The sequence below is a fragment of the Molothrus ater genome, chromosome 1 (genome assembly GCF_012460135.2).
Source record: "Molothrus ater isolate BHLD 08-10-18 breed brown headed cowbird chromosome 1, BPBGC_Mater_1.1, whole genome shotgun sequence".
Classification (NCBI taxonomy): Eukaryota; Metazoa; Chordata; class Aves; order Passeriformes; family Icteridae; genus Molothrus; species Molothrus ater.
Window position 1 is genome coordinate 109,802,721 of NC_050478.2, and position 25,288 is coordinate 109,828,008.

Here is a 25,288-nt window from a genome sequence, read left to right on the forward strand (position 1 = left end):
CAGCTGGAAGTAGCTGTATTTTCTTAAACAGAACCTTGGAAACCACAATCCTCATTACACCAATTATTTGCTGCAACCGATTACATCGGAAATGAATTTCGTGCTATGCCACAGGAGACTGGAGGAGACAAGGTGAAGCAGATGTGACAAGGAGTTGACACTCCCCTTGGCTCCTTAACAAAGGGCAGGTCTGCCCTTACCAAGCCCTGATCTTTCCTAACCATAGGTGAGACAGATTCCTGGGGTTTGCTTTATAGGAAGAGGCTCCTTGTCACCAAGGGATTAAAGGACTCTCAAAAACACCTGGCTGATCATGGTATCCAATCTATGCAAGGAAAATGTGACTGAGGACAACAAAGCAACTCACTTCTTTCTTCCCTTTTCTTCTACTCTGTCTCCCCCATAAGACTTGCTCACTGATTTTAAAGTGCTTTCTTCCTGGAGGGGAGGACTTTCCGGGCTGGAGACCCCTCTGACCCTTGCTACAAGACTCCTGTCCCAGCCCAACCCAGCCCAGGCTCAGTTATCCCTTTACACTTCTCTCAGCCAGCCATACCTTGCAAAACAGCCACACACACTCCATCTGATTTCCCCCCGCCCCAGTGGCACAAGTTGTGCAAGCCTTTCATTAATCACATTTTAGCTGTGTGGGAGAGAACTCAGCAGCCCTCACATTCACCAGCTATGCAACTCAGTTCTCACCTATTCAACACAATCCTAGGCTGCTGCTTACATAAAAATAAGACAACATGAGGAAACAGAGAACACAGGCCACTCATCTTTAGCAACAGTTTTGTCTCTTATGATCCAGTGTGGATTAGCTGCTCTATCTTTTCACCCTCTCCTCCCTGCCCCACATGCCTGCAATATAATTAAACCACTACAAAGAATCGACAGGCAAATACTTGTGCTGGTCTTTTACTCCCCCAAATAAAAGTCAAGAGAAGCAATGAACTACCACATGCAATTCCCCACCTTTCCCCAAGTTGCCTCCCTCCTTCCAAAATATGAGTCAAGTTTATTCATAATAATGCCTGAGACTAAGACACCCATGATTTGCTAGCAGCTCCTAAACCCTAAGTGAAGTGTCAACACCCATCCTTGCCGGAGATTAAAAGCCTCGCGCCTCTAAACTGAAAACTTAGAGCCTGTATGTTCTAACACAAGCTGATCTCCCACAAGCACTCTGACCACAATCAATATCTGGGTACTTCACTTAGCACCACCAAAGCAGCACTGTAATAGGTCTTCAGGTGTTCATTGCAAATAAGATTCACTATCATTTTTGAATTGCATGACCCATTTCTATACAATTCCTAAAACCCTCTAATATTGCCAACACCACGCTTGTTGAAGGCTAGTTGCAGGGGAAACACTGATCAGGAAAGGAAAATCATTCACATGGTGATACAGTCATTACAAAAAAAAAGGTAATTGCTTAATCAAGAGTCCCATTCTTATTAAATACTATCTACATTAAATACCAATACTACTTGAATAATTCTTTCTAGTTCCAAAACTGGATCATCCACATTTGGCAAATCTTGACTCTGTCATTGTAAATATTCTAATTTCAATTTAACAGCTAACAACTGTAGCAAGACTGATGAAGGAGGAACAGGATACCTTCATCTACAAATTCAGAGATGAAATTATGTCTTCACCTCCACTTTTTGAGAACCAGGTGAGAAAACAGAAGTCAATTACATGCAGGGACTGAGTTTATATATGCCTATGCTGCAGCACAGAAAGAAAGTAATTTCTCTTGAAAAGAGACATTTCCACAAGTTGTTGTCACTGCTTAATTTCTAAAGACACACACATTTTTATTTAGTTTAGCATTTCACAATTCCAAAATGTCTGTGAATTCCCCCAAAGCCTCGGGAGAAGAACTGAAGACCATTTCAGTTTTGAAGGGTCTGAGCACTCCTGTCTCCTCTTTGCTTCCTCCTGGATCACAGAATATCTCAAGTTGGAAGGGACCTGTAAGGATCATCAAGCCCAACTGCTCATCCCTCACAGGACTGGCTAAAACTAAACCATATGGGTAAGTATCATCAAGATGCTCTTTGAACTCTGACAGGTGTGGTGCCCTGACCACTTCCATGGAAAGCCTGTTCCAGTGACTGACCACCCTCTCAGAGAAGAGCCTTTTCCTATTGTCCCATTACAGTCCACAAAAGAAAACTCACAGGTCCCACATAACTCTGCTTGCCAAAGACAACAATGACTTTTCAACACCAACCACTAAAGAAAATTCATGAAACAAATGAAAAGAACCAACCAAAAAACCAACAAGAAAACTTTTACGTTTCTTCTCCTAATATTGGAAAAACTAACATTCAAGTCACTGCAAAATGTTCAGGCCAATATGACTCACTCACTCACTCACAGAAACTACACAGCTAAAAATAGGCAGTGATGTACAGGAATATAAATGCTTTATAATGCCACATACTTTGTCATTGTGGCTAAGAGTTTGCATCACTGCCTTAAAGCACAAGCTTTGCGTCTGGAGACATTAAAATAGTAGGTAACAAGGTAATTCAGAGAAAGAGAAGTTGTCTCATGCAAAGTTCCAGTAACGCAAGAGATTCCATTTACACACACCAGGTGAGCTAGATACCATTTCCTCCTGCCAGGAAGATGTTATGGACACATTCCACTCATCTCATTCATCACAGAAGACTGCAAAGTGAGCTTAGTGCTGTCCCTTGCACATCAGCTCAAGCACGCTAAACCTGCTCTTTCTGGAATGAAAAGGCTTACAGAAAAGAACCAGGAGCTCACAAGAAACTTAAGATGGCTTTTGTGAAATAACTGATGAAAAAGATGCCTGGGAAAACCCCAGGGAAAACTCAGCAAGACTTGGGGCCATGTGTTTTCATTAAGCCTGAACACCATCTGCATGCAAGGTAACAGATGCCATACAATTAAGTGCATCACCCAGACTGTCTTGGTCAGTTAAGTAGGTGGTGAGTTTAATTATTCCATCTAATGTTCCATAATCACATTACATATCATTACATAGAAAAATCTCAGCAATATTAAAAATCATGACTGGGTGCTCAGCCAGGTACCTACCAAACCACACAAAAGAACAGCATCCACCTTATTCCCCCTTGAGTTTGCACTAACATTTGCTAGGAATGATGTGTCAACTGGGAAAAGAGGTGGCTGGCTGGTCAGGTGAGCACCTGTGCTATGAAATAATTAGGCAGAACTGTCAGCATGTGCCTAGTGTTACAAGGGAAGGAGGTCTATCTGGCAACAACTGACAACTAAGAGAAAGCAAAATGATCAGAAGCCAGAAAAAAGAAAGAGGTGAGGTTCTTACTTATTCATCGTGCTCCCATTGCACTGCAGAGCCCTACTCACACACTGTCTGCTTCTCTGGGCATGCAGCTTGCCTGGACTTTACCTAGCTGAGGACCAAACAAGCCATGCATTAAGATAAGCCTTAACATTACCCTACCCCATCATGAAAACAAAAGGACAGCCCCACACAGTATGAAATAAAGTTATAATCTATCTCTTGTTTAAAAAAAAAAAAGAAAAAAAGACATTATTACAGACTTGCATGGCTCTGTGCAAGGAGATGTTTTGGGTCAGAGGGAGGTCACACTGCTAGGACAAATATAAATGCCAGTGCTGCTTTTTCATGGCAAAAGAAGGAACCTACAAAATCTGACACTAGCAAATTAATAAAAGCTGTCTTGTTTCTGGAAAGGCAAACTTGTGTTTCAACAGACACAGCTAGTCACATAGCTCCCACACAAAGTAACACCTTAAGATGAATTCAATTTCTTTTCATCTTATTGGGAGATCCACAGAAGGTAAAAGATGAAGCCAAGGCCTCCTCTCAGCATAAAAGCTTGGGGGAGACCCCATCTAAAAACCAGAAGCTCAGGGCTGAGCACTGATGAGACAGCACATCTGAAGAGACCACACACAGGTCAGAAACACCCAGCACCTGTGGGCAGCTGTGAACTGCAGGCATCACACACACTTCAGTCTCCTTGGCAGTGAGGGGCTGGGAACAGCACAGGTACCTGCAAGCCTTTCCAAGGTACCACCAGGTGTTAAAACAAGGCTGGGTACCACAATATTTTTGTCTTAAAAAAAATTAAATAAGAAAAAAAAGATCAATCGTAACTCAAGAGCCATTCCTATCTGAGAGTCTTTGTTTCCTCTCACTGGTGGGCTAATCCTTTACATAATCTTCAAAGAGGTCTCAGCACTTTAGTTCTTGTTTAGTCAGTTGTTTGTTTGGGCTTCTGATCTCTTAAAACACAACACAACAAAAAACAAGGCATAACATCCACAAAAAAACAGCAGATGGCAACTTCTTGTCCCACACAAACCAAGTAAGCAAAAACAAAAATATGTACACCAGGCTGCATCACAAAGAGCATTCACTGTTGATTTGAATTTGTACTCATTTGATTCAGGGACACACAGAAGCACCAGCAGCACTCAAGCACCACTGCACTGAGTTTGTTGCTTTCATGGTATTAAGAATACAAGTTCTCTGATCACACATACACAAAAAAAGCCTCAGAGTGTTAGCATGGGCAACAAGCTCTTGAAAGAGAACTCCAAGTTCCTTGCAACAGTGCACGGGGCAGCTTCCATCCAACTTGCACAGTGCTGTCAACACATGATCCTTCACCACCCCCAGCACTCAGCTGTGTTACTGCCACAGCATTTCCCTGGCACAACAGCTGCCTCTTCTCCTACAGACCATTTCATTGATACTTAGAGCTTTCTTCTTTTATAACCATGAGTCTGGGATTTACATTTTGGGTGAAGAAACAAAAAGTTTTTGCTAAGTCTGAATATTTAAATTAGGACAAGTTATTTTATTATTATTTAGCAGGCTGTGCCACCTCTCCTTATGAGAACTCCATCTGAACTCTGAGGAAGGGTGGAGGGAGAAAGTCAAACCTTTTGTTTTCTGTACACTGCATCATACTGCACACTATCTGCTGGGTGTTTTATCTATGGAGACGCACCTCAATGAATGTCAAAGACTAATAAATATTAAATTAGGGTGGTTTGCTTGCTTAAGCTTTGGCACTGTCCTCTGTTACTGAGTCAAATCTCCGTTCAGCCTGTCAGTGCTATTTCTTTGGCAAAAGCACTGGTCTGAGATGTAGGTCAGCAGAAAAAGTTCATTAGGTAGAGAAGAGCATCTGAATTTTTCAAGTCTGAAGTAGCAAAGGAAATTTGTAGGGGAAAAAATCACATAATTGTAATGTTTCTTAAAGGAAGGGGAAGAACATCCCAGAAATATTTTGCTACATGATGAAGCCCACTTGTAGCAACACTAGACCTACAAAAATTGAATTTTTTTTTTATTGTCACTGTGACTGAACAGATGCTCAAAAGAGTTACTCTTGCATTAAATGCCTAATGGCAGAGAAGTAGAAAGAGCATGCAATTGGAGAAAACACTACTACTACTGAAGAAAAACCTTCTCTGAAAGCCACTTCATGTTATCAGTCTGACTTTTTGATTTCATACAGACACCCAAAAGCGGTTGATTAAAAAATTAAAATCAAGCTGATCAGAGAAACTTCCTTGTTTAAAAGAAAGCACAGCAACCTGCGTGGGAGTATATCATGCAAAGTCTAAATACAGCCTGCCAGTAAGTTAAAAGGGTAAATATTATAATTTCTAGGAGCAAATATTGTAGTTTCTAGGAGTAAGATGAAAAAAACAAACACACCCAACCAAAACAAACCACATTAAAATTTAAACATCTCAGGGCTATATAATGTAGTGTACTAAATTTTTAATTTCAAGTGGGCAGATTCATTAGGCAAGCCTGACAGTGGTCTCAACTGACTTTCTGTGTCTGAGCATAGTGGAAGAGATGAAAACAGAAGGCTCTGTACCCAGCTACACAATCTTTTGAGCTTTCAACACAAAGATCTAGAAAAATATTCCAGTTATATCTATTGATAATCAGCCTCACTTTTCAGTTTCTCTTCATCCTTCTCAAACAAATTCCCAAGTAGTTTTCTATATGTGTTTCCATGTAACACTTCCATTCCTGCAGCACATTCATTTGTGCTGCTTCCCATTATCTGGATCAACCAGCATTTCTGTCACGATTCAAACTGCAACTTAACACTCTTCTCTCAAAAAAAAATAAACCCAAAGCAATACTGACTTGACCTTCCATCAGCAGCACAGAATTCATATCTTCCAGTGGTGAAAAGTTTCCTTTGACAGCATAAGGATTCATACTTAATTTGATTTTAAGATGACTTACATACTTCCTTCTTTTGCAAAAACAAGAAGTGGGGAAAAGTTATAAGCATGGAAGTCCAGTTAAAATTAGTCTAAATTCTTCTGTGCTGTCTGTCAGATTAACACTCAATCTACTGGTGTTCAGTGTTGCTTTTGAATCACAAAAAGAGATTTAAAAAAGGTTTTAAAAATTATGTTTATTTGAGAGCTAGGCATCAAAGTCAGCTCAGATTGTGCCTCACAAACTCAACAACAATTTCACATCATCTCTTCATTAATTCACTGCTCAGACAATGTAGGAAATGTCCATGAGACTTGCCCAACCTCACCCAGTGCTGCCCAAAAGCTGCTCATCTGCATCAAGGTCTGCCACCAGCAATTACACTTGTCCCCACCTTGGATGGTGGAGGGAGGGACACTGAATCTCTCTGCAGCTTCAGGGAGAGCTGGGCAAGATGCATCTACCCAAGAAATAGTTTGTCCCAGATGAAGCCTCTTGCCACCGTACACCTTGGCTGAACACAACTGCTGCTGGCTGCACTGCAACAATTTTCAGTTGTCTGAACAGGGAATGCAGCTTACTTCACTGACCCTACCTGCTCAGCAAGGAAGGAGCAAGGACAGCAACACCCTCAGAGTGCCTTGTATTACTACCTGGGGTACTTTGTGCATTGATGTAATCCTTCAGCCTCACAGTACTGTGATCAGACTTTGCTCTGGGCAGCCATTAAATATTTCACAATCAAGAGAAAGCAGATAAGGCTTTATTTCTGCAATTTTCAATCCCTCTGCAAAAGCCTGATAAAATCAAATTGCTTCAATCCAACTGATGCTGAACTTAAGCTATCACCCACTAATACCTAACAAGAGAGCAGAGACTCCCAGCCACCTATTCTTTTTATGCCTGCCAGCAAGAAGACAGATTTATTTCTCTAGGATTAGAATTTTGCTATTGGAATGACTGGATATACCAGTACTGTTGCAACAAATCAGCATAAACCATAATCTCATTACAAAGCTATGGGACAGATTAATCCACTGAAAAATCCAGTTTGTTCCAAGGCAAGCTTTTCCCTAGCTGCAAATATACAGAGACAGCATCTCAGTGAGTCTTCAAAAAAACCTCTTTGACCTACTGCAGGGAAGAGAAGGACAAATATTTTAAATTAGCAGTAACTGGAATTTTGGTGCCACTGCTGCTGATGGTAAACTCTCTGCTGACTTCAGCAATCTCACAGTTTGAACCTTGGCATCTTGCTTTCTTTGTGTTCATAAGAAAACTAGTGAGAAAAAAAAAAAAGAAAGAGCAGTAACAACACAGATTTCATTGAGCTTTGTTTGTGTTTATTTCAAGCCTTTAGAACTAACATCCCAGAATGAGAAACCTTACTTTTTATGAATTCAAGCCAAACAAGCCAAAACACATCTTTCAACACAGACTGCTCTTCACTCCCACACAGGGGGAAAAAACCACTCAGTACAACAACATCTTAACATTCACATTCCAAAACAGAGTAACTTGCTATTGCTACCATAATTACTCTTATTAATATTGAGCATCATCAGATATAACTGCAGATTTGCTGTATCCTCATGACAGATTTAATTCTATGATTGATCAAACAAAACAGTCAAACACCATGGTTACTTACAACAGCCTAGAAAATATCAGCAATTCTTTAAACTATTCTGATACTCTGCAACATGTTGAATGTCTGCCAACTATTAGTGGCAACTATTTGTCATGGTAAAAAAAGGAAGGAAAAAAATCATACAACCACTCAATTCCTTAAAAAAAAAAGAGATTCTTACAGAAGAGAGCTCTCTGGTTTTGAAGTCACCTAAGACCACAAATCTGAAGTGCTAAGAAAAACAGCAAGGAATGACAAGTTTAACTGCATTTAAAATGGTCACAGGTTAGAAATACTGAGGAGAAAGCTAAATAACTTTTCATTGCATGCAAGAGAGGTTCCAACTTAGTTTATTGTTACCATAGGGAGTGAGAGAAAGGAACTGTGTTGATCCCATATGTCGTTGAATTCTCATGGCCAAAGTCAAAGGGGTAAAAAAGTTAAAATATTGATCTGCCCTTTACAATGAAGGCACCAGGCCTGGAAATGAAGGATGCAAAGAGCAGCTTTCAAAAGCAGTCTGATAGGTAAAGAGAACAACAGCACTACCTGACCAAAGGAAAACCACAGCAGTAACAAGACCTCTGAGCAGTTTGCTGCCATACAAATAAGCTCCTTTAGACACTTCATTCAGAGAACTGAGGTTCTCTTTCACTAGAGGCAGGCATTCCTCATTCTGGAGAGCTCCTGCTCAGATGTGTCTATAAATACTGAGAGGTCCACTGGAGGACACTCTTCCAAGTGCCTGTTTAGCATCAGGTGCCCAGCTGGAGAAGCTTAATACTTAAGAGGTGGGAGGTCAGCATTTAGCATTGCACTTAACACACTGTCACTGACTTCCTATTTATGTCCAAGCACAGATACAGAGTGGTTGTTTCAGCTGATCAAGCCAGAGGCAGCTGCACACCTTTGGCTGCTGTACAGGTCTTGGGCAGTGAGGTCAGGGAAGGCTGGGGAAAGCTCCCCAGAGTTGGGATGCCAATGAAGAAAATGTTAACCCTACCAACCTCATGGATTTAAGAGCTAGAATTTGATTCCAGATTGCCCTGGCAGACAGAGAAACAGTCTATTCATTCAGACTTTTCCTGGGCACAGCATGAGAGCTGGGGAGCTCTCATTGACAGTTATTTATAATTAGATGATATTTTAAAATAGCATCCAAGTAAACATGCTCTATCCTCTCATTATCTATCCCAAGTCCTAAAGGGACACTATGGCACTTTGTGTTGCACAGCAGTGATCCCTGCTTGAACTTAGGGCATCTTGGACAAGTTCCCAATTAAAAATAAGTACCCCAAATGCAGGAGCTGCTCAAGCATAGTTTTCTTTGGCTTTCAGAGAACTCATCATTACAATTTAATTTGTCTCTCATCTTTCTTGCAGCCTGGGTTTAAGGATGAAATAAAAACAGCTGGAAGTGAACAGAAGTTCAGCTCTGCTCTGAAGTGGCGCTGCCACCTGGCTGCTTGCCCAGTGGCCTGGCCCACCTCCCTGTGCCCTCTCAGCCCAAGCAGGCACTAATGGCTTGTGCACACATGGCCCCTGATTGCTGGAGCTGCCATTGCCTCTGCTTTTTAGCTACACCCACCCCACCCCTTCTGCTCAACCTGGAAAAATTCAAGTGTCACTAACAGGCAGGTAATGCCTCTTCAAGCACGGGCTGGCTGCATACAGGGACAGAAGTATGGATGTTCAATTCTAATTAGGCACTTCTTCGGTCTGCTTACATCCTGGAACAGTATCTGGGTAATATAGGAATACTAACAGGAGGAACATATTTAATGTTCCTACACCTTCCCAGCCCTACACCTTTTCTGATAAGAACAGTCTTAATCCTGAATGCAGCTTATTTCCATTGTTTCAGAGAAATCTATACTTCAGCTGTAAAGTATAAGAAGAATGGATTTTACTTTTAATAAAACATAAGGGACAAGTGAATAACAGCTCTTAACAGTTCTTTGATAATATTTCTATCACCTTAAGAAGACACACATAAAACTAAAGCCTAAAAAACAACCCACCCCCCTGTGGAAAGGAAAGCTTTTACTTTTGGTAAGCAGCATGCAGAACACAGAGTGAATAAAAAAAGGCCATCATGCCTCACTCTCCCCTTGAGGGCACATTTATCTTTGCCCACAGGCAATTTGGTCTAAAGATATTTCATTATATATTGACAGGATTCCAAATGATATTTGACATTGCAACCCATAAGACATGCAACAGAAAACTCTTCTCCTCCAGCCTGTCCTACATTTGGCTGCAGTGCTGTCACAGCTTTGCTGCTGCTCTGCAGCCACATCCTGTGTCCAGGGGCTGCAGTAACATGTGTGTGTTACCACATTTTGTATTTTCAGCCCTCTCATCTCTCCGAGTCACACACATGCAGATGCTTTTTATATTTTCCTGCTACGAGTTTTCTGTTTTACATTCAGAGACTAAGATAGGAAAAAAAATATGTCTGACCATAATGAAATTATGTGAGTGCACCTTGGGTAAGATCTCAGATTTAACTCTCTGTGTGTGCCTGTGGCCCCTTCAAAGAGGAAACAGGGCAGTTTGTCCTTGGAATACATAGAAGCCTAAACAAAAACTGTTAAGAAAGAAGCAGGAATATAATAAAGTGCTTTGGAAGCCAGTCTTTCAGCGAGGATACACACCTAAGATTCTCCTTTTGGCTCATCACATCATACCACAAATTGACAAGGATTACTATTATTCTTACAAATACACAGCATGCCCACTCTCATTCTCTAGGTCAAGCCAGCAATCAATGTGGGCTAAGAAAAGGAAGAATTACATGCAAAGCCTATCAGTTCACATTTGAGTCCTGCCAGCAAAACTCCCTTCACCAAAGTGAAAGAAAACATCATGTCAGCAGCACAGTGCAGGACTCCACAGGGGGAGATGCCACATTTTCTGCACTGATAGCAGCCACCCCTCTGCAGCAGGGAAGGAATTGCAGCTCCTTTTAACAGCAATGAGCTGCAATTCCAGCTTCTGCTCCCAGTGACCAGAAACACTGAAGTCTCTAGAAATGCCTAAAATTACTTTGCTTGCTTGCTTTCCCACAAGGTAGCACACAGGCAGCTGTCCCTCCTGGAACACACACAGCAAAGCACCACACTGCTCTCTGGTCCAACAAAGAGCCTGACTTCCCTCATGCTGAGGGAAAAAGAAGAGGGCAGAGCAAAAAGATGGGGGCATGGAGGGATGGAGAAGCAGAGTTTGCACAGGTGATGGAAGAAGACAGCACAACAGATGAAAGGGGTAAGAGGAAGGACTATCCTATGTGAAGAAAAGAAAGGATAAGAGAAGCAGCTCCTTTTGCTGCTCCATTCTGCCACTGCTGGGAGTTCTACCTGACAGTGACCTTGAAGATAACCTTGCAACACCTCCTGCAAGCCCACAAGTGCAGGACAGGGCATGGAACAAATGACACAGATTGGAACCAAGGGCTCCTTGAACCCACCATGCTCTAAAGGGACACACCGAAAGATGTAACAGGAAAGCTGGACAAAAAGAGATCTGTGCACAAATGCCATTTTCCTCCCCCTCCTTAAAGAAAACGTTTCCTTTATTTTTCCACTCCAATCTTCCCTCCTTCATATCCAAAATGGTGAAGTGCCAGGAAGCAACAAGACTAGCTTTCAGTGGGGCAAATAAGCAAAACTGCCAGTTGGAACCACAACAACAGAAAAGCTGCAAACTGAAACACAAACACAGGAGAAGGGGTATCCAAGCATTTGTGGACTACTTTGGAAATAGCTCCTGGAAGTTAGTAACTTGAGTATTTAGACTGCATAGCTTTTACAAACCCAGCTGCAAGGCAAACTTGCTCTGCTTCATTCTGGCTGCCCAGCTCAGGCAGTGCTGAGCAGCAGCCCTGGCAGTGCAACACCGAGTGGGGGCAGTTCTGAAATGATGGCTGTGGTTGGACACAGGGACCTCCCTCCACTTGTGCCCTTGGCTCAGCCTTGGGCACACAGCCTGTCCCTTCAGGACAGAGTGAAGGCTTATGCACTCTATTCAGGGTGGTTAATCTCTGTACTCTGTGCACCTAGCCCACATGCTCCTTGCAGAGCAGAACAGTGTCCCCACACAGCCTCTTGTCCAGCACATCACCTTTGGAGGGTGCACACCCCCACACTGTATCCCAGCCAGCAGCTGCTGCTCCTCTAAACAGTGGCTGCAGTCTCCCAGCCTGTCCCTGGAAACCTGTCACCCTTAGAGACATATCTTTACCCATGTCAGGTAGATGTTTTGCCATGAGGGCACCAAGACAGAGAGCAAATTAGCACATGGCACAAAATGGCCCATCAAAAGGGGTTTCTACTTCTTTACTCAGCTTTTCTTCCCACTCCCCCAGCTCTGTCTGTAAGGAGAAATGCCCCAACTTCCTTGCCATCACCACAATGTTTTCCCTGCTCATTTCACAAACAGAATTGCAGCATGTTGCGTTTTATATAACATTTGAGTCACTAGGGTTCAGCCCTGCTATGAAGCAACTCCAGTATCAACTTAATCAGGTTGAGCTCTTGGGCATTTTCCAGCCTCTGAGACCTTGTTTAGATCTTTATTCTTGGTTCTCTTAGAAGCCCAGGGACATTCTTACAGACTAAGGAAATCCACACACATCCAAGTTCCCTGTGATTACAGGATTACAAAATCCTGAAAGAAAAACCCCAAAACCAAAAAGGACACTTTTCAAGTAATTTTGCATTTGTTGAACGTTTGCACTTCCAGGAAGCTCCAAGTGACCTTCCCCACAGCAACAAGATTTGCTGCTTTTCCTGGGAAAACCACCATTCACTCCTCTGCTGAGGATGCAGATGCTGCAATCCCTGGCACAGGGCTCCCCACACCCCCAAACACACAGCTCTGGCAGATACTGGTTGGCATTTCACATCTTCATCGTGGCTTGATCCACTCAGTGTGCACCTTGCAGTCTCAGGAGCATCCCTCTCCACATAACAGGCAGCCTGAAGGATGAGGAGGCTGGACTCCACAGCCTCCCCAGCCCCAGGAAGACCCTTCTCCCCCCACCAGCATGCAGCACCAAGCCTGGCAGGGCAATACATCACACAGCAGCTATTCTTGCTGGTGCAAAGCCTCAGCCAAGCACACAGGTGCCCTAACAAAGCTGTGATTTATTCGTTTTATGCCGACTTGCACACCACCTCAAAGACTGCAGTGCAGATGTAGCTCTAATCCTCAGCAAAGACACTCTTCAATCTGCTTATACACCTCAATTTTGCATTTCTGTGCGAAGCCCTTCAGATGAGCAGACGTGGCTTACAGGTGGAGGCACAGTGAATTTCGCTCCACAAGTTTTTCATACTGCAAATGGTATGAAAATCGCAGACCACAAATGCTACGTAAAACTCTTTCCAAAGAGAAGCACCATTAAAAGCAAAAAAATTTCAGACTTGAAATATTGGCTCACTGAGTTTTATGAAGGTTGATTTTGAGTCATATGCAATCCACATTAAGATGATGAATATTTTCCTATAGGGGAGAGACTTAAGCTGCCCTAATCCAACCAACTTGTTACTCCTAATGCCAAAAGGAAATACAGCAACACCCATGCCCTTTGCTTCTGACAAACCACCACTGGAATGACTGGAACACACTGCAACTCTTCCCACAACTTCCATCAAATCCTGTTGCACCAGACCATGCTGTCCAATATCCTCCAGCATTTCATCTTGGCATAGCTGCCTTTGCTGGGGCATTACAGGGAGTGCCAGTTCACGTAATCACCGAAGCCAGGAACACCTAGTTCCAGAACAGCACTTACAGACAAAGCAGAAAACAACGAAGCCCTTCTTTCCTATGCTAGACTTATACCATTCCTTGCAACAGCAGCATATGATTCATCACACCACATTTGTTTTAAGCTTAGGGGTTTGACTAACTGTTTGAAACACCTTAATACCTTAGATTTTATGGGCACCTTGTGCTTTATTTGAAAGCTAGATGTAATTTAAATGGGGGGGGGGGTGTGGAGGAGAATTTAGTTATAGCACTTGAATTCCAGTTAATAAAAGACTAATGGTATTTCACCTTCCAATACCTGGACTACATAATTATCCAGGAAGTGTTTATCGAGTTATGTACACAAAGGCTTCACCTCACAAAGTCAAAACTTTAGAAATTGAAACAAAGAGCTAGTACTTTCACACCTTGGATAACAGAGAAGAATATGAACATTTATTAAGCACACAAGAAGTAAGAGCAATGTAACTATTTTCCATCCTAGCAGCCCTAACACACTACCAAGGGTTCAAATGTCTGGTTAAGAACACACAATACACGCTACTAAAATGGGTATGATGCTGAACTCTTTATCCATCTCACCCTCTCCCAGGGTACTCCTGGGAGCAGGTTTTGCCAGGCTACTGGCTTCCATCTCCAGAAAGGCATGATAATCTTCACAGACACCATTCAGTAGCTGCAGGTTTTAAATGAATTAAAAGCTTTTTCACTAAAATGTTTCTGGAACACATCTCTGCCAGCAGGGGAAAAGGAAAAAACCAATCCAACCAAAACAAAAACCCAGGAGCAGTGGTTAGTGGCAACCTGTCAATTGTTTTTTTCATTCAATTGTCTTGATGGAAAGAGCAGACCGCACTGTGAAGGTAGAAAGAAGAGGAAGCAAGCAGGAGATGCTACTGGAATTATTCTTTAATGGCAGAACACACAGTATAAACAGTCAAGAGTTTCAAAGCTGTTCAGCACCTCAGGAAGAAATCAAGCCATGTGGATACAATGGACCTTGAGGATATTTGCTGCCAAATCAAACACTTGTCTTGTCTGCCCCATACATAAGAACTATCACCTGCCACACCTCAGTGGACAAGGCAGCCACACCTACAGCTGGCAATCAGATCATGGCCATTACCCAGGGTCTGAGCATATCTGAAACCTCTTTCTGGTCCGTTCAAAAGCTTTGCCCTACTCCCACATGATGCCTTTTAAAGATTTCTTCAATAGCAGACTACTGAGACATGCTGCACTAGCTTAGCAAAAGAAGGAGGTCATTCAAGACAATCAAAGCACGGATAGCAGCATTCAGACCTTTAAAGAATAAGTCTCTTTGTAGTTTCAAAGTATTGTTCAGCTGCACAGATAACCCACATTTGTGGAGTGACGCAATGCAAAATTTTCATTATGTACATGGCCACGCTGTTCTATTGAGTATGATCTTTTTTGATAAGATGTGAGGGTGCTTAGTTTCCAGAACTGGAATCAGCTCTGCAGTAATGTGCTGAACAGAACAATAGTCCCCTGAACAAGACTGGGGCAGACAGTTGTCACCATGAGAAAGTTTTGAAATGGAAGAGAAAAAGAGAACCTGAAATACAACTAAATAAAATCCCTTTGTCCCCAGGAGCAACAGCAGTACAAACTCACTATTCACCCACTACTGATATGCACAGAGGTTCACTTAAGGGTAAGAAAGAAGAAAATCACCTTTTAAATCTGTTACCCATTTTACAGATTTTTCCTTTACAGATTTTTTCTTTATAGCCACCAATTCTGCCACTTCATCTTACAGTACATTTACAATGCGTAAGGAAGAATTTCCTTCACTGCCTTGGTAGCTCACTGAGATCCATCATCTCCTCCACAGGAAAGTTCAGCATGTTTTCACTGCCATGCACAGTAGGGAATTACTTCTCTGTCAGTTGAGGTCAAGTGCCACTGTATGTGATCCCAACAGCACCACCACTTTTTTTTTCCAAGATATCATTTAGGAAAAAAATAAAAATAATCACAGGACCACATGGCCTCTTAATCCCATAAACCTTAATCTTTGTACACAAACTGAGAATTTCTGTGAACTCTTCCAGTTCACATTCAGTATATGGGTAAAAAATACCTACAAGCAAAGGCTGATCTTTACTTGTGAAAACATATCAAGACTGTCTGGGAAAAAGGGAGTTCCACTAAGAAAAAGAATGACAGGCTCTTATGAGTCTGAAGGGAGCAGTAAGCTTACAAAAAAAAAGCCTGGCCTAAAGCTCAGCTCTATGCAAAGCAATATTTTCTCGATCTTAACCTTGATAGCATTTCTCTTTTACCCTCCAAAATTATCCTTAGAAAAATAATTACCAGAAATCTAAAGCCCTGAGATCACCAGGCACAACATCATTTATGCACTAGCAACAAGACACGGTCCCAGCTTCGCCATCAGCTTTTTCTCCTGATGGTCTGAGGAGAGCCAAGCCCAGGCTCACGTGCAGCCCTGGTTCTCACAGGCCAGCCATGCTCACCTTTTGCCCCGTTGCAAAAACCACACTGCGATAAGATCTCTTTCTGCTGCGGGTTCCCAGAGCAAAATCTTTCCCCCACTGCACCCACCCACAGGTCTCTCACTGGGGTGGTATTCAGCTGTGACAATGCAAATCGGGACTAGGGGGCACACAGCGGGGAGGACAGGAAAAACACAGCACAAAGCACGTTCCTCTCTTGCTCTTCAAGTCTTGCTTCTTTTCATCTGAAAGAGCCCACTCAGTGAATTCCACAGTGTGAGATCAAGTCCATGCATTTTCTCTGGTAGGGTGTTCAAGCACTTTTTAGCAGTTTTGTATCTGAATTATCATCTAGAAATATTTAAGTTGTTATGGAGGTTGGGAAAAAAACACATACAAAACCCATTTGCTCCCTTCAAGAGTGACAAGTTTGGGTTTCTTTCAGTCTATTTGTTCAATTAATATAACAATGTTCACCAGGAAAACAATAAAACACATGAACACATTGAAACCAAAAGAATTTGATTTATGACTTAACAGCATCCAAAAGCATAACCTGAAACAAAACTAGTCTTAAAATTAAAAATAAAAAAAAACCTGAAAAGTTTTTCAGGTTTTCAAACTCTGAAAAAAAAAAAAACCCAGAAGTTGACATATTTATCATTTTTAGATGGATAAGGTAGGCATGAATGCCTAACTACTTCCAACTATATCTTGATGTAACAAAAGACTACTTCCTCCCATACCATCAAGAAAAACCCTCCCTTCTCAGCAGAGGACCAAATTTAGTGCACATAAATATTTCATAACTTCATCCTGTCAAGAAATCAAACTGAATTACTTAGGGCAATTTTCCAGGAGCTGCACATCCAAGCTCGAAGAATAAAACTGAACTGATCATACCCATTCTTCCACTTCATACTGAAAGGCCAGAAGGTGAAGCAACAGTGCAAAACTGGACATCCTGTATGGTGTCATCTAAGAACATTATCCACCAAGTGCTAAACTCCATGAAAAAATGTAGAAACAACACAGTAAGACTGACATCTTCTGAAGAGAATACAGCTCCAGCTTTACAATCCTCTCCTACATCCTGGTTTGCCAGAAGAAACAGATTCTGGCTTTCACAAAGCCTTGTGAAAAATGAAACAACAGCCAAGAAACAACTTGCTGCTACAGACAGAGGCCAACCACAGAATCAAAAGGTGACTGAAGACAGACATCTACAGGTGGTTTGATTTCCAACAGCCTGAAACACATGCAGCTTCCACTGACCTGAAGAGGAATTCAGCACCTGAAGAAGACACGAGGGCATTTCTGTGCAAACAAACCCTGACCCAAAGATAAGAGCCACACCCTGATAAAACTGGCACACAACACTGCCTTGCTAACAGAGGTAGCCTTAAACTTCCGAAGCACTGGATGACACACATTTGGATTGGCCTCTGCATTTATTTTCTTCAGCGTTGCATCAAGAAATTTTCCAATAGAGCTCCACTTGTTAACCTTGCAAGACAAGAACTGGGATGCAGAGCAACCAGCCCGTAACAGCCCGTGCTCCAGTCAATTCCACAAGCATTGCACATTCCCAACTTTCCTCCTTTAGAAGGCTATGCACTGATTCATGGCTGCTTTCTCTTATTGCAAGACAAGCTTCTCTGGTAAAAGGAAAAGCAATCTCTTCCTATCCCCAAGACCATGGCGTCTGTGTTCTTTATAAAATATTGATTTGTCTGCTGTCTGTAGTGCCCCAAGTTAAAAGTACATGCATTTGAGTGGGTAAAACCAGACCCACGAGCTGCTGAACCAGGCAGTCCTAAATCAGCTCCAACCAGAAGCCCTTCACACAGAGCCCCACCTGAGCCTGCCTCCTGGCAGGGCTTAGTGCAGGGCTCAACCACTACAGCAGGACACCCACACCAACAGCTGCCTCCTGTCTGGCCATCTCAGGGCATGGGCAGAAGAGCTCGGGTCTGTTTACATCCACTTGCCTGTGCATATGCTCTTAAATGTGGCACATAGGACAAAGAAGCCTTTGCACAAATGTCACAACATCTTTGTCTCCCCAACAATTATGGGATATTCCCATCAACAGCTCCAACACAAGGACTCCCCTCCAGAAAAACCCCAAGAGCTGTCTGCTTCAAAAGCCATAAACTTTCTCTACCCACAAAGCTTTTTCAGGTACCTTCCAACGAAGAAAGACAAGAGGAGCGGGGAGATTTGGAGGTGCAACACACAGAGAGGGAAATTAATAAGTCATCAATATATATACATCCTGTTACAGCCTGAGTCAGTGCCAGGAGCCTCAAGTAAATTAACAGCCTTAAGTGCAGTGACTGGAGGCCATCTTAGCTGTTCCTAGTGACAGGAGGTATTGCCACGAGGAACTCCTTAACATACCAGCTTTGCCATTCTCACAGGACAACATACATTTGACAGTATGATGAACAGGCAGATGCAGTTAAAAAAAAGCAAAAAACCCTTTTCTTTAACCTGCTCCTGAGTACCAGCTCTGAGGAAGTACTACGAGTGAAAGGAAAAATACTGCATAATCCAGGGGCAAAGTCAAAAATCATCACTGCAGTATGGAAATTGCAGTTAAGTAATAAAACAGTCTTGGTCTTGACCTGTACACTGGGAAGTAACAGAGGATAATGCCTGTGCTCATTTTTAACTTTTCAAATCAATACAAAACTTGATAAATCAATAACTGTTCTATTATATCGTAAAAGTACATGGTGACTTCATAAGCTAATGAATTAAAAAGCCTAGAATTTTTTTACAATTTGTGAGTTATCTTCTGCATTCCTTTAGAGTGCTGGACAGTTTTCATGGAGCTACCATGCACATACATACACATTATTACAAAGCAGCTGTCTGAGCCTTTATAAAAAAACTCCCATATTTCCCTGGTTCTCTGTGCCGACACATTACTTTTCAAGGCATGGATCTAGGAACGGTAAAACGGTGCTGTCATAGCTGTTCTGTCAGACCTGATTCATATTTCCTGAGTAAACAAAAAGCTGCACACTTGGAAACGGCAGGTGAGCACCCAAGTGAACTGTAATAAAAAGTTGTCTGGAGACTGCAAAGGCTTCATATGTTACTCTTTTTTTTTTTTTTTACAGGTCCGTGGCCTTCTTAGGGAATTGTAACACAAGGGATTTAGCCCACTTGGCTATTTTGTATCCCTTCTTATTTGGCCTTGTTGTAGCATCACTTCATCAAAACCCCGGGTCTCCAGTGCTCAAAGTGCCCTTCCACGCTTAATTTGGGAGGGCGAGGACCTCTCTCAGTGGGGCAGGCTGCCGACAGCAAAGCGGCTGCACCGAGCTGCCCTCCGCACCCGCGGAGGGGGCACGGGGGCACATTACCCAGATATGTTGGTACACAGCAACGCGGATTCCGCAGCGAGCGGGAGCCTCGCACCGAGCCCCGGCAGCGGCGGATCCAGTCCGAGGAGCGCCGGGAGAGCGCTCCCGGGAGCCGCGGGAGGCACGGGGCGCTCCCGGGACCGCGTCCGGCAGCCCGCCCGCAGCCCGGCGCCCTCCCGGCCCCGCTCCCCGCCCCACGCACCGCTGTCCAGCCGGGCGATCTGGGGCAGCCGGTAGGTGCTGACGAGCAGGTCCAGGGGCACGGCCACCGCGCTCCACTTCACGTCCTTGAGATTGCAGCCCAGCGGCGGGCCGGGGTCCATCTTCCCGGCCCGGGAGGGGAGGGAGCAGCCAGACAGGCAGCGCCGGCGGGGTGCTCCCACCCGGCGGGACGGCTGCCAGCGGGGCGGGCGGCGGAGGGGGCGCCGGGAGGGACGGAGGGAAGGAGGGAGGGAGGGAGCGGGGCTCGCTCCGCGCCAGGCGCCCGGGACGCGCGGGGCTAGGCAGAGAGGGAGGCCCGCCGGGCGCCCGCTGCTGCTGCTGCGGCGGCTGCTGCTGCTGCTGCTCCCGCCGCCCCCCGGGACCGGCTGGGGCCGCCCGCCGCCGCCGCCGCGCCTGGCCCAGGAAGCGCCATCCCAGCACTGACTAATCAACAGGGTGCGAGCAACGCCTGCGCAGCTGCCGCTCCTCCCCGCGCCGAAAAGGAAAGTGCCGGGCTGCCCGCCCGCCCGCCCGGCGCGGAGAGCCACAGCCAGAGCCAGAGCCTGAGCCTGAGCCTGCCAGAGCCGCCCAGCCCGTCCCTCTCACTCCACCCTCCGACCGCTCGCCCGACGTGCAGCCCGCACTTGGGCTATGCATCTCTTATTTTAGTTTTCACCTGTGAGTCATGTATATACGTGTGAGTTCATGCATACAGGCTGCGCACTGTTACTGCACACGCAGGTATTACACATATTGCGTATTCAAAGGTCTTCACACCATGGGAAGGTTTGCAGATATTCGTTCTTCAAAGTGGCTTCTGTGATGAAATCTTATATGATCTTCATAAGATATTTTATTTAATGTTATCCTTTATTTTATGCATTTTGATCTCCAGGCTGCCAGACTGCAAAAACTCTGGGAAATGAAACCAGCAAAACTCCTGGGTGGTTGCACTGTACTGTGTTCAAGTTTATTTTGCTCCCTTCTGTGTCAAAACTGTTTATTTTATTGCAGCAAACTTGGCTACATTTAAGCCTTTACTGTTGACTAGAGAAATAAAAGTGCCTTGCAGTGATTAGCAAAACGACTGACAACATCCACAGCCAACATCTCTCTCCAGGCTCCAGCTTCTCTATCTATCCTTGAGACTACCGGGGATGGCAGAGCTCTGGGAAGAGCTGTGGCTCCAGAGCCCTCCCGCAGCTCACCCTTCCTCATGGCCTGGGTAAAGGGCCAGACACTGCTGCGTGCCTTTGTCACTGCTGGTGGCACAGCACTGCCAGCACGAGGAGGGCTGAGACAGACACGCTCTTGTTCTGCTCTGCCGCAGAGACTGGGACTTTATCCATGGCCTCCAAGATGAAACAAAGCCCGTGGAAACTAGTCGACATAGGAGATTACAGAAAACCCAAGTTTTCTTGCTTTATGTGGATCAAGGTTGGCTTGAAGCTCATCCTACTGTGGGTCCATGGTTTAGCTGTAAAGTGTGGCACTGGATTTTCCCAACACTATGAAAAACCTTCGTTCTTTACAAAGAAGGTTTTTCTGCTGTTAGATCGTACCTACCAGAATAGATAGCTTTTAAGATTTTTTAAAATTTACCTTGAAAATATATTTCTTTTCAAAATATTTTTCCTGTTACCAAGTTCACCAAATGCTTTTCAACAACATCAGTGAATCAAGCTATTGAAGTGCAAAGCAATATCACGGACTGGCTCAGTTTGGGAGGGACCACATTGGATCATCTGGTCCAACGTCTGTGCTCAAACAGGGTCATCCCAGAGGACATGGCACAGGATTGAATCCAGACAGTTCTAGAATAGCTCCATTGAGGGAGGTTCCACAACTCCTCTGGGAAATCTGTTCCAGTCCATGGTCACTTGCACAGTAAAGAAGGCCTTCCTGACATTCAGGGGGAACTTCCTGTGCCTCGGTTTCTGCCTGTTGCGTCTTGTCCTATTTGCTTGGCATCACCCAGAAGAGCCTGGCTCCATCCTCTTGACAGCCTCCCTTCAGGCACTTATAAACATTTATAATGTTAAAGTGCCCTGAAGTTATCTCTTCTCCCTTCTCAAGGCTAACAGGCCTGGCTTCCTCAGCCTGTCCTCATAAGAGAGATGCTCCAGCCCCTCAGTCATCTTTGTTGCCCTTCACTGGACCATCTCTAGAAGCTCCATGTCTCTCTTGTATTGAGAACTAGACACGGCACTCCAGATGTGGCCTTACCACGGCTGAGTAGAGGGGCAAGATCACCCCTGGATCAGCTGGGAATGGTGTTCCTAATGCACCCCAGGATACCATTGGCCTTCCTGGCCATCAGGGCACCCTGCTGGCTCACGGACAGCTCGTTGTCCACCAGGACCCTCAGGTCCTTCTCCTCAGAGCTGCTTCCCAGCAGGTATCAGCCACTCCACACATCTCTGTGTCATCAGTGAACTTGAGCACTGTTGCTAAGAGCATTATTGCTGAAATATGGAACGCATGGGTTTAGCTCATTCAGGTTTGATGAGGTTTCCAGGTGCAGTATGTAAAATGAAGCAGATCAGATCAGACTGAGATTCACCAGGACTTGAAGCACTAGTCCGCCAGGAATTGTTCTTAAACACTATCTTGAGTACCATTAATTCCAGGAGAGATACCATCTCACAGGATGTGTCTCTCTCAGACATCATGCACTTCTGCTGTCTGGGAAGAAAAGCATCTTTCATGCAGAAATAGTTACTGTTGATTTTTCTTGAAACATTTTTTCATTCTTCTGTACTAGATGTCCTAGGGCCTTTAATCTGTCTTCCTATAACTGTGTTTGTGCTCTCTCCAACCCGTGAAAAAACCAGCCCACTCTGAACCATTTTACTGGAACAATGTGCATTTAAAAAGATTGTAACTTCTAGATACTATCTAAATTTCATTCAGTTGTCTCCGGGCAGAGAGTTCATAATGCTCACTAGTATTTAAATGTCTTGCTCTTGGAGTCACTTTGTTATATGTGTCCTAACTGTACTCCAGCTCCACCTCCTTGGAATATATTATAATAGTACATAAATGGCATTCAAATCACCAGCACATAACAGAAATTTCTTGTTCTAACTGCGCCTTATGTATAATTAACACTTTAGAGATAATTTTCCTGATGTCTAGCAATGCCTTAGTGTGATCTCTTAGCAGTCTCCTACTCATGTAAAATGCTAATGAAGCCATCAGACCTGAAGAGCAAATCTACCCTAGGGCCAGGGCCTCAGTTTCACAACATCTTAGTTTTTGTCTATGTGCCTTTCAGGTGGTGTTCAGGGACAGTCTTTATGAATCAACAGAAAATTCTTGCCATAAAACCCCATAAGCAGTGGCAAAACGACCCAGAATAATCCCTGAAATTATTCTTAAATGCATTTTGAATTGACTTGTACATTGATTTCACAACACATTTATGCAACAGTCTGTCAAATCTGTAGTATGTATGTATTCCATTGCCAGTAACATTATTTTTAAAGCATTTCATCCTCAGTTCATATATGTGTTAACATCTGAAAAGGAACTGTTCACAACAAATTCATTTTAGTATGAGTCTGGTAACATGCTTTACAGTGTTGTGGGCATACATCAAATGAAACTGAGCTTTATACAGTAAGTTTCATGGGAAGCCATAATATTTGCTATTTCTTTAAGAAAAGCCCCAATAATTTGCATTCCTTGTTGCCTATATTTTTTTTTATACCAAAGGCCCAATTTTCTCAATATTTACAAATAAAGTGGGACATAACAGAAGATGCAGTGATCATTTCAGAGATCCTAAATTTCTTTCTCTGAATCTCAGAATTATAAAATTATTTCAGTTGGAACAGACCAGCAAGATCATTGAGCACAACCTTTGACCAAACACCACTTTGTCAACTAAACCACAGCACTAAGTACCACAAGTTATTTCTTGGAACACTTCCAGGGATGGTGTCTCTACCTCCTCTCTGGGCAGCCTGTTCCAATGCTTAACAACTCTTTCCAAGAAGAAATTTTTCCTGATGCCCAACCTGAACCTTTGTTGGCCCTTTCTAGTTAGAGTGGTGTTTATTCCCCACTGGCACACTCTTGTACTCTACATTGAGTATCTTTGGAAAAAGGCAGTTGTTTTGCTCCAGGAGATGTGAAAAGGAGAGCACCTACAAAAACCTGCCATGGGAACCTGAGTATCTGCACCTCCCTCAGGCGGGACTGGATCAAACCTAAGCACAAGTAGTAGGAAACTCTGCAGGAAGGAAAAATGCATTGAAGGAATTCCTTACTTGAAATTCTCATTAGCTATAAAGAGAAGAAATCAAAATTACAAGTTAATCTGACCCTTTTAAATCTATTTTCATTCTTAGAAAAAGAAGGAGGAATTACATGGATGCTTAAACCTAGAAAACCAGTAGATGAACTGTGAGTTTAGGACAGCTGAAAGTTTATCACAGAACTACTGTTGAAAGGCAAAACTGCAGAATTTGATCTGTACAGAGTAGGGAAAGGAAGTGAGATAAAGATTAAGTTGGATGATCCATGAGGTCTTCAATGACCTGATAGACAAATAAAATAGAAAGTAGGTCAAATTACTAAATTTTTAATAAATATATAGATTATGTATGGACAAAACCTGAAAGATAAGCTCCCAGAAAGTTGGAAAATTGGATTTTAAAGATAGCAAGCCTGTTGATAAGATGCATAGTAACAATACTAAGGAAAAAATGGTCTCTTATTCCACAGAGGGGAAACTATTTAATCATCACTGGTGATGCTGATACTTTCAACTTCAGCCTTGAATTTTAGAAGCCAAATTGATTTCACTCTACCACTACCAACAGAAGTCTAAGGTGAGAAAAAGGAACAAATAAACTGGAAAATACATAGACAAGTTAAAGATTCTTGGACAGACTGAACCTGGTGAAACTCCTTTATGGTTCAAATTATGTTAAAATTGCTACTGAATATTTCCAAGAATTAGTAGAATGAGGTTCCAGAAAACACAAAAGGAATTGCATCTCTCTCAAAGGAGGGAAGGAAATACCAAACTGATCTAATATACAAACTGATCAAGTGAATTTCTACTAAATAAAGGTGTTTTAACAGGCTTTGTGGATGGGGAGAAAGACTGAGGATCATAAGAGCTTCTTATAATGTGTTCCTATTACAAAAAAAACTCCAAATGAACAGTCTAGGCAATATAAATATGAAATTATTTGGAAATAATTAATACTACAAAGCTGAAAGGATACATTGAACAGAATTTCACTTAGATCCATGTTGCATCCAGAACTATCCAGGACCTTCATCAACATCACTGATGAGTGAACAGAGTGCACTTCTATTTGGAGACAGTATTTATAGGAAGAGGCTCCAACTATCTTGGAGCACAACTTACAATTCAGAGGGATCTGGCAGACTGGAGCAACTGAAATGCCACTGAACAAGGAGAAACAGAAGGTTTTACACATCCAAAGGAATAATCAACTGCACAAGTATGTAGCAGGATAAAAAAAAAGCAGTTCTATGGATCACAAGTGGTGCTAGGCTACCTAGCGTTATGCTGATGCTGTAATGC

At 43.2% G+C, this 25,288-nt stretch overlaps 1 protein-coding gene across 1 annotated transcript in view; it reads right to left on the reverse strand.

Moving 5' to 3' along the window:
* Nucleotides 1–20,011, reverse strand: part of GAREM1 (GRB2 associated regulator of MAPK1 subtype 1) — a 102,480-nt gene extending 82,469 nt beyond the window's left edge. The window contains exon 1 of the mRNA XM_036378567.1: nucleotides 19,724–20,011. Within this exon, the coding sequence (XP_036234460.1) occupies nucleotides 19,724–19,844 (121 nt within the window). The 5' untranslated portion in view covers nucleotides 19,845–20,011. The remainder of the gene's footprint in view (nucleotides 1–19,723) is intronic.
* Between the last annotated feature and the right edge of the window lie 5,277 nt (nucleotides 20,012–25,288).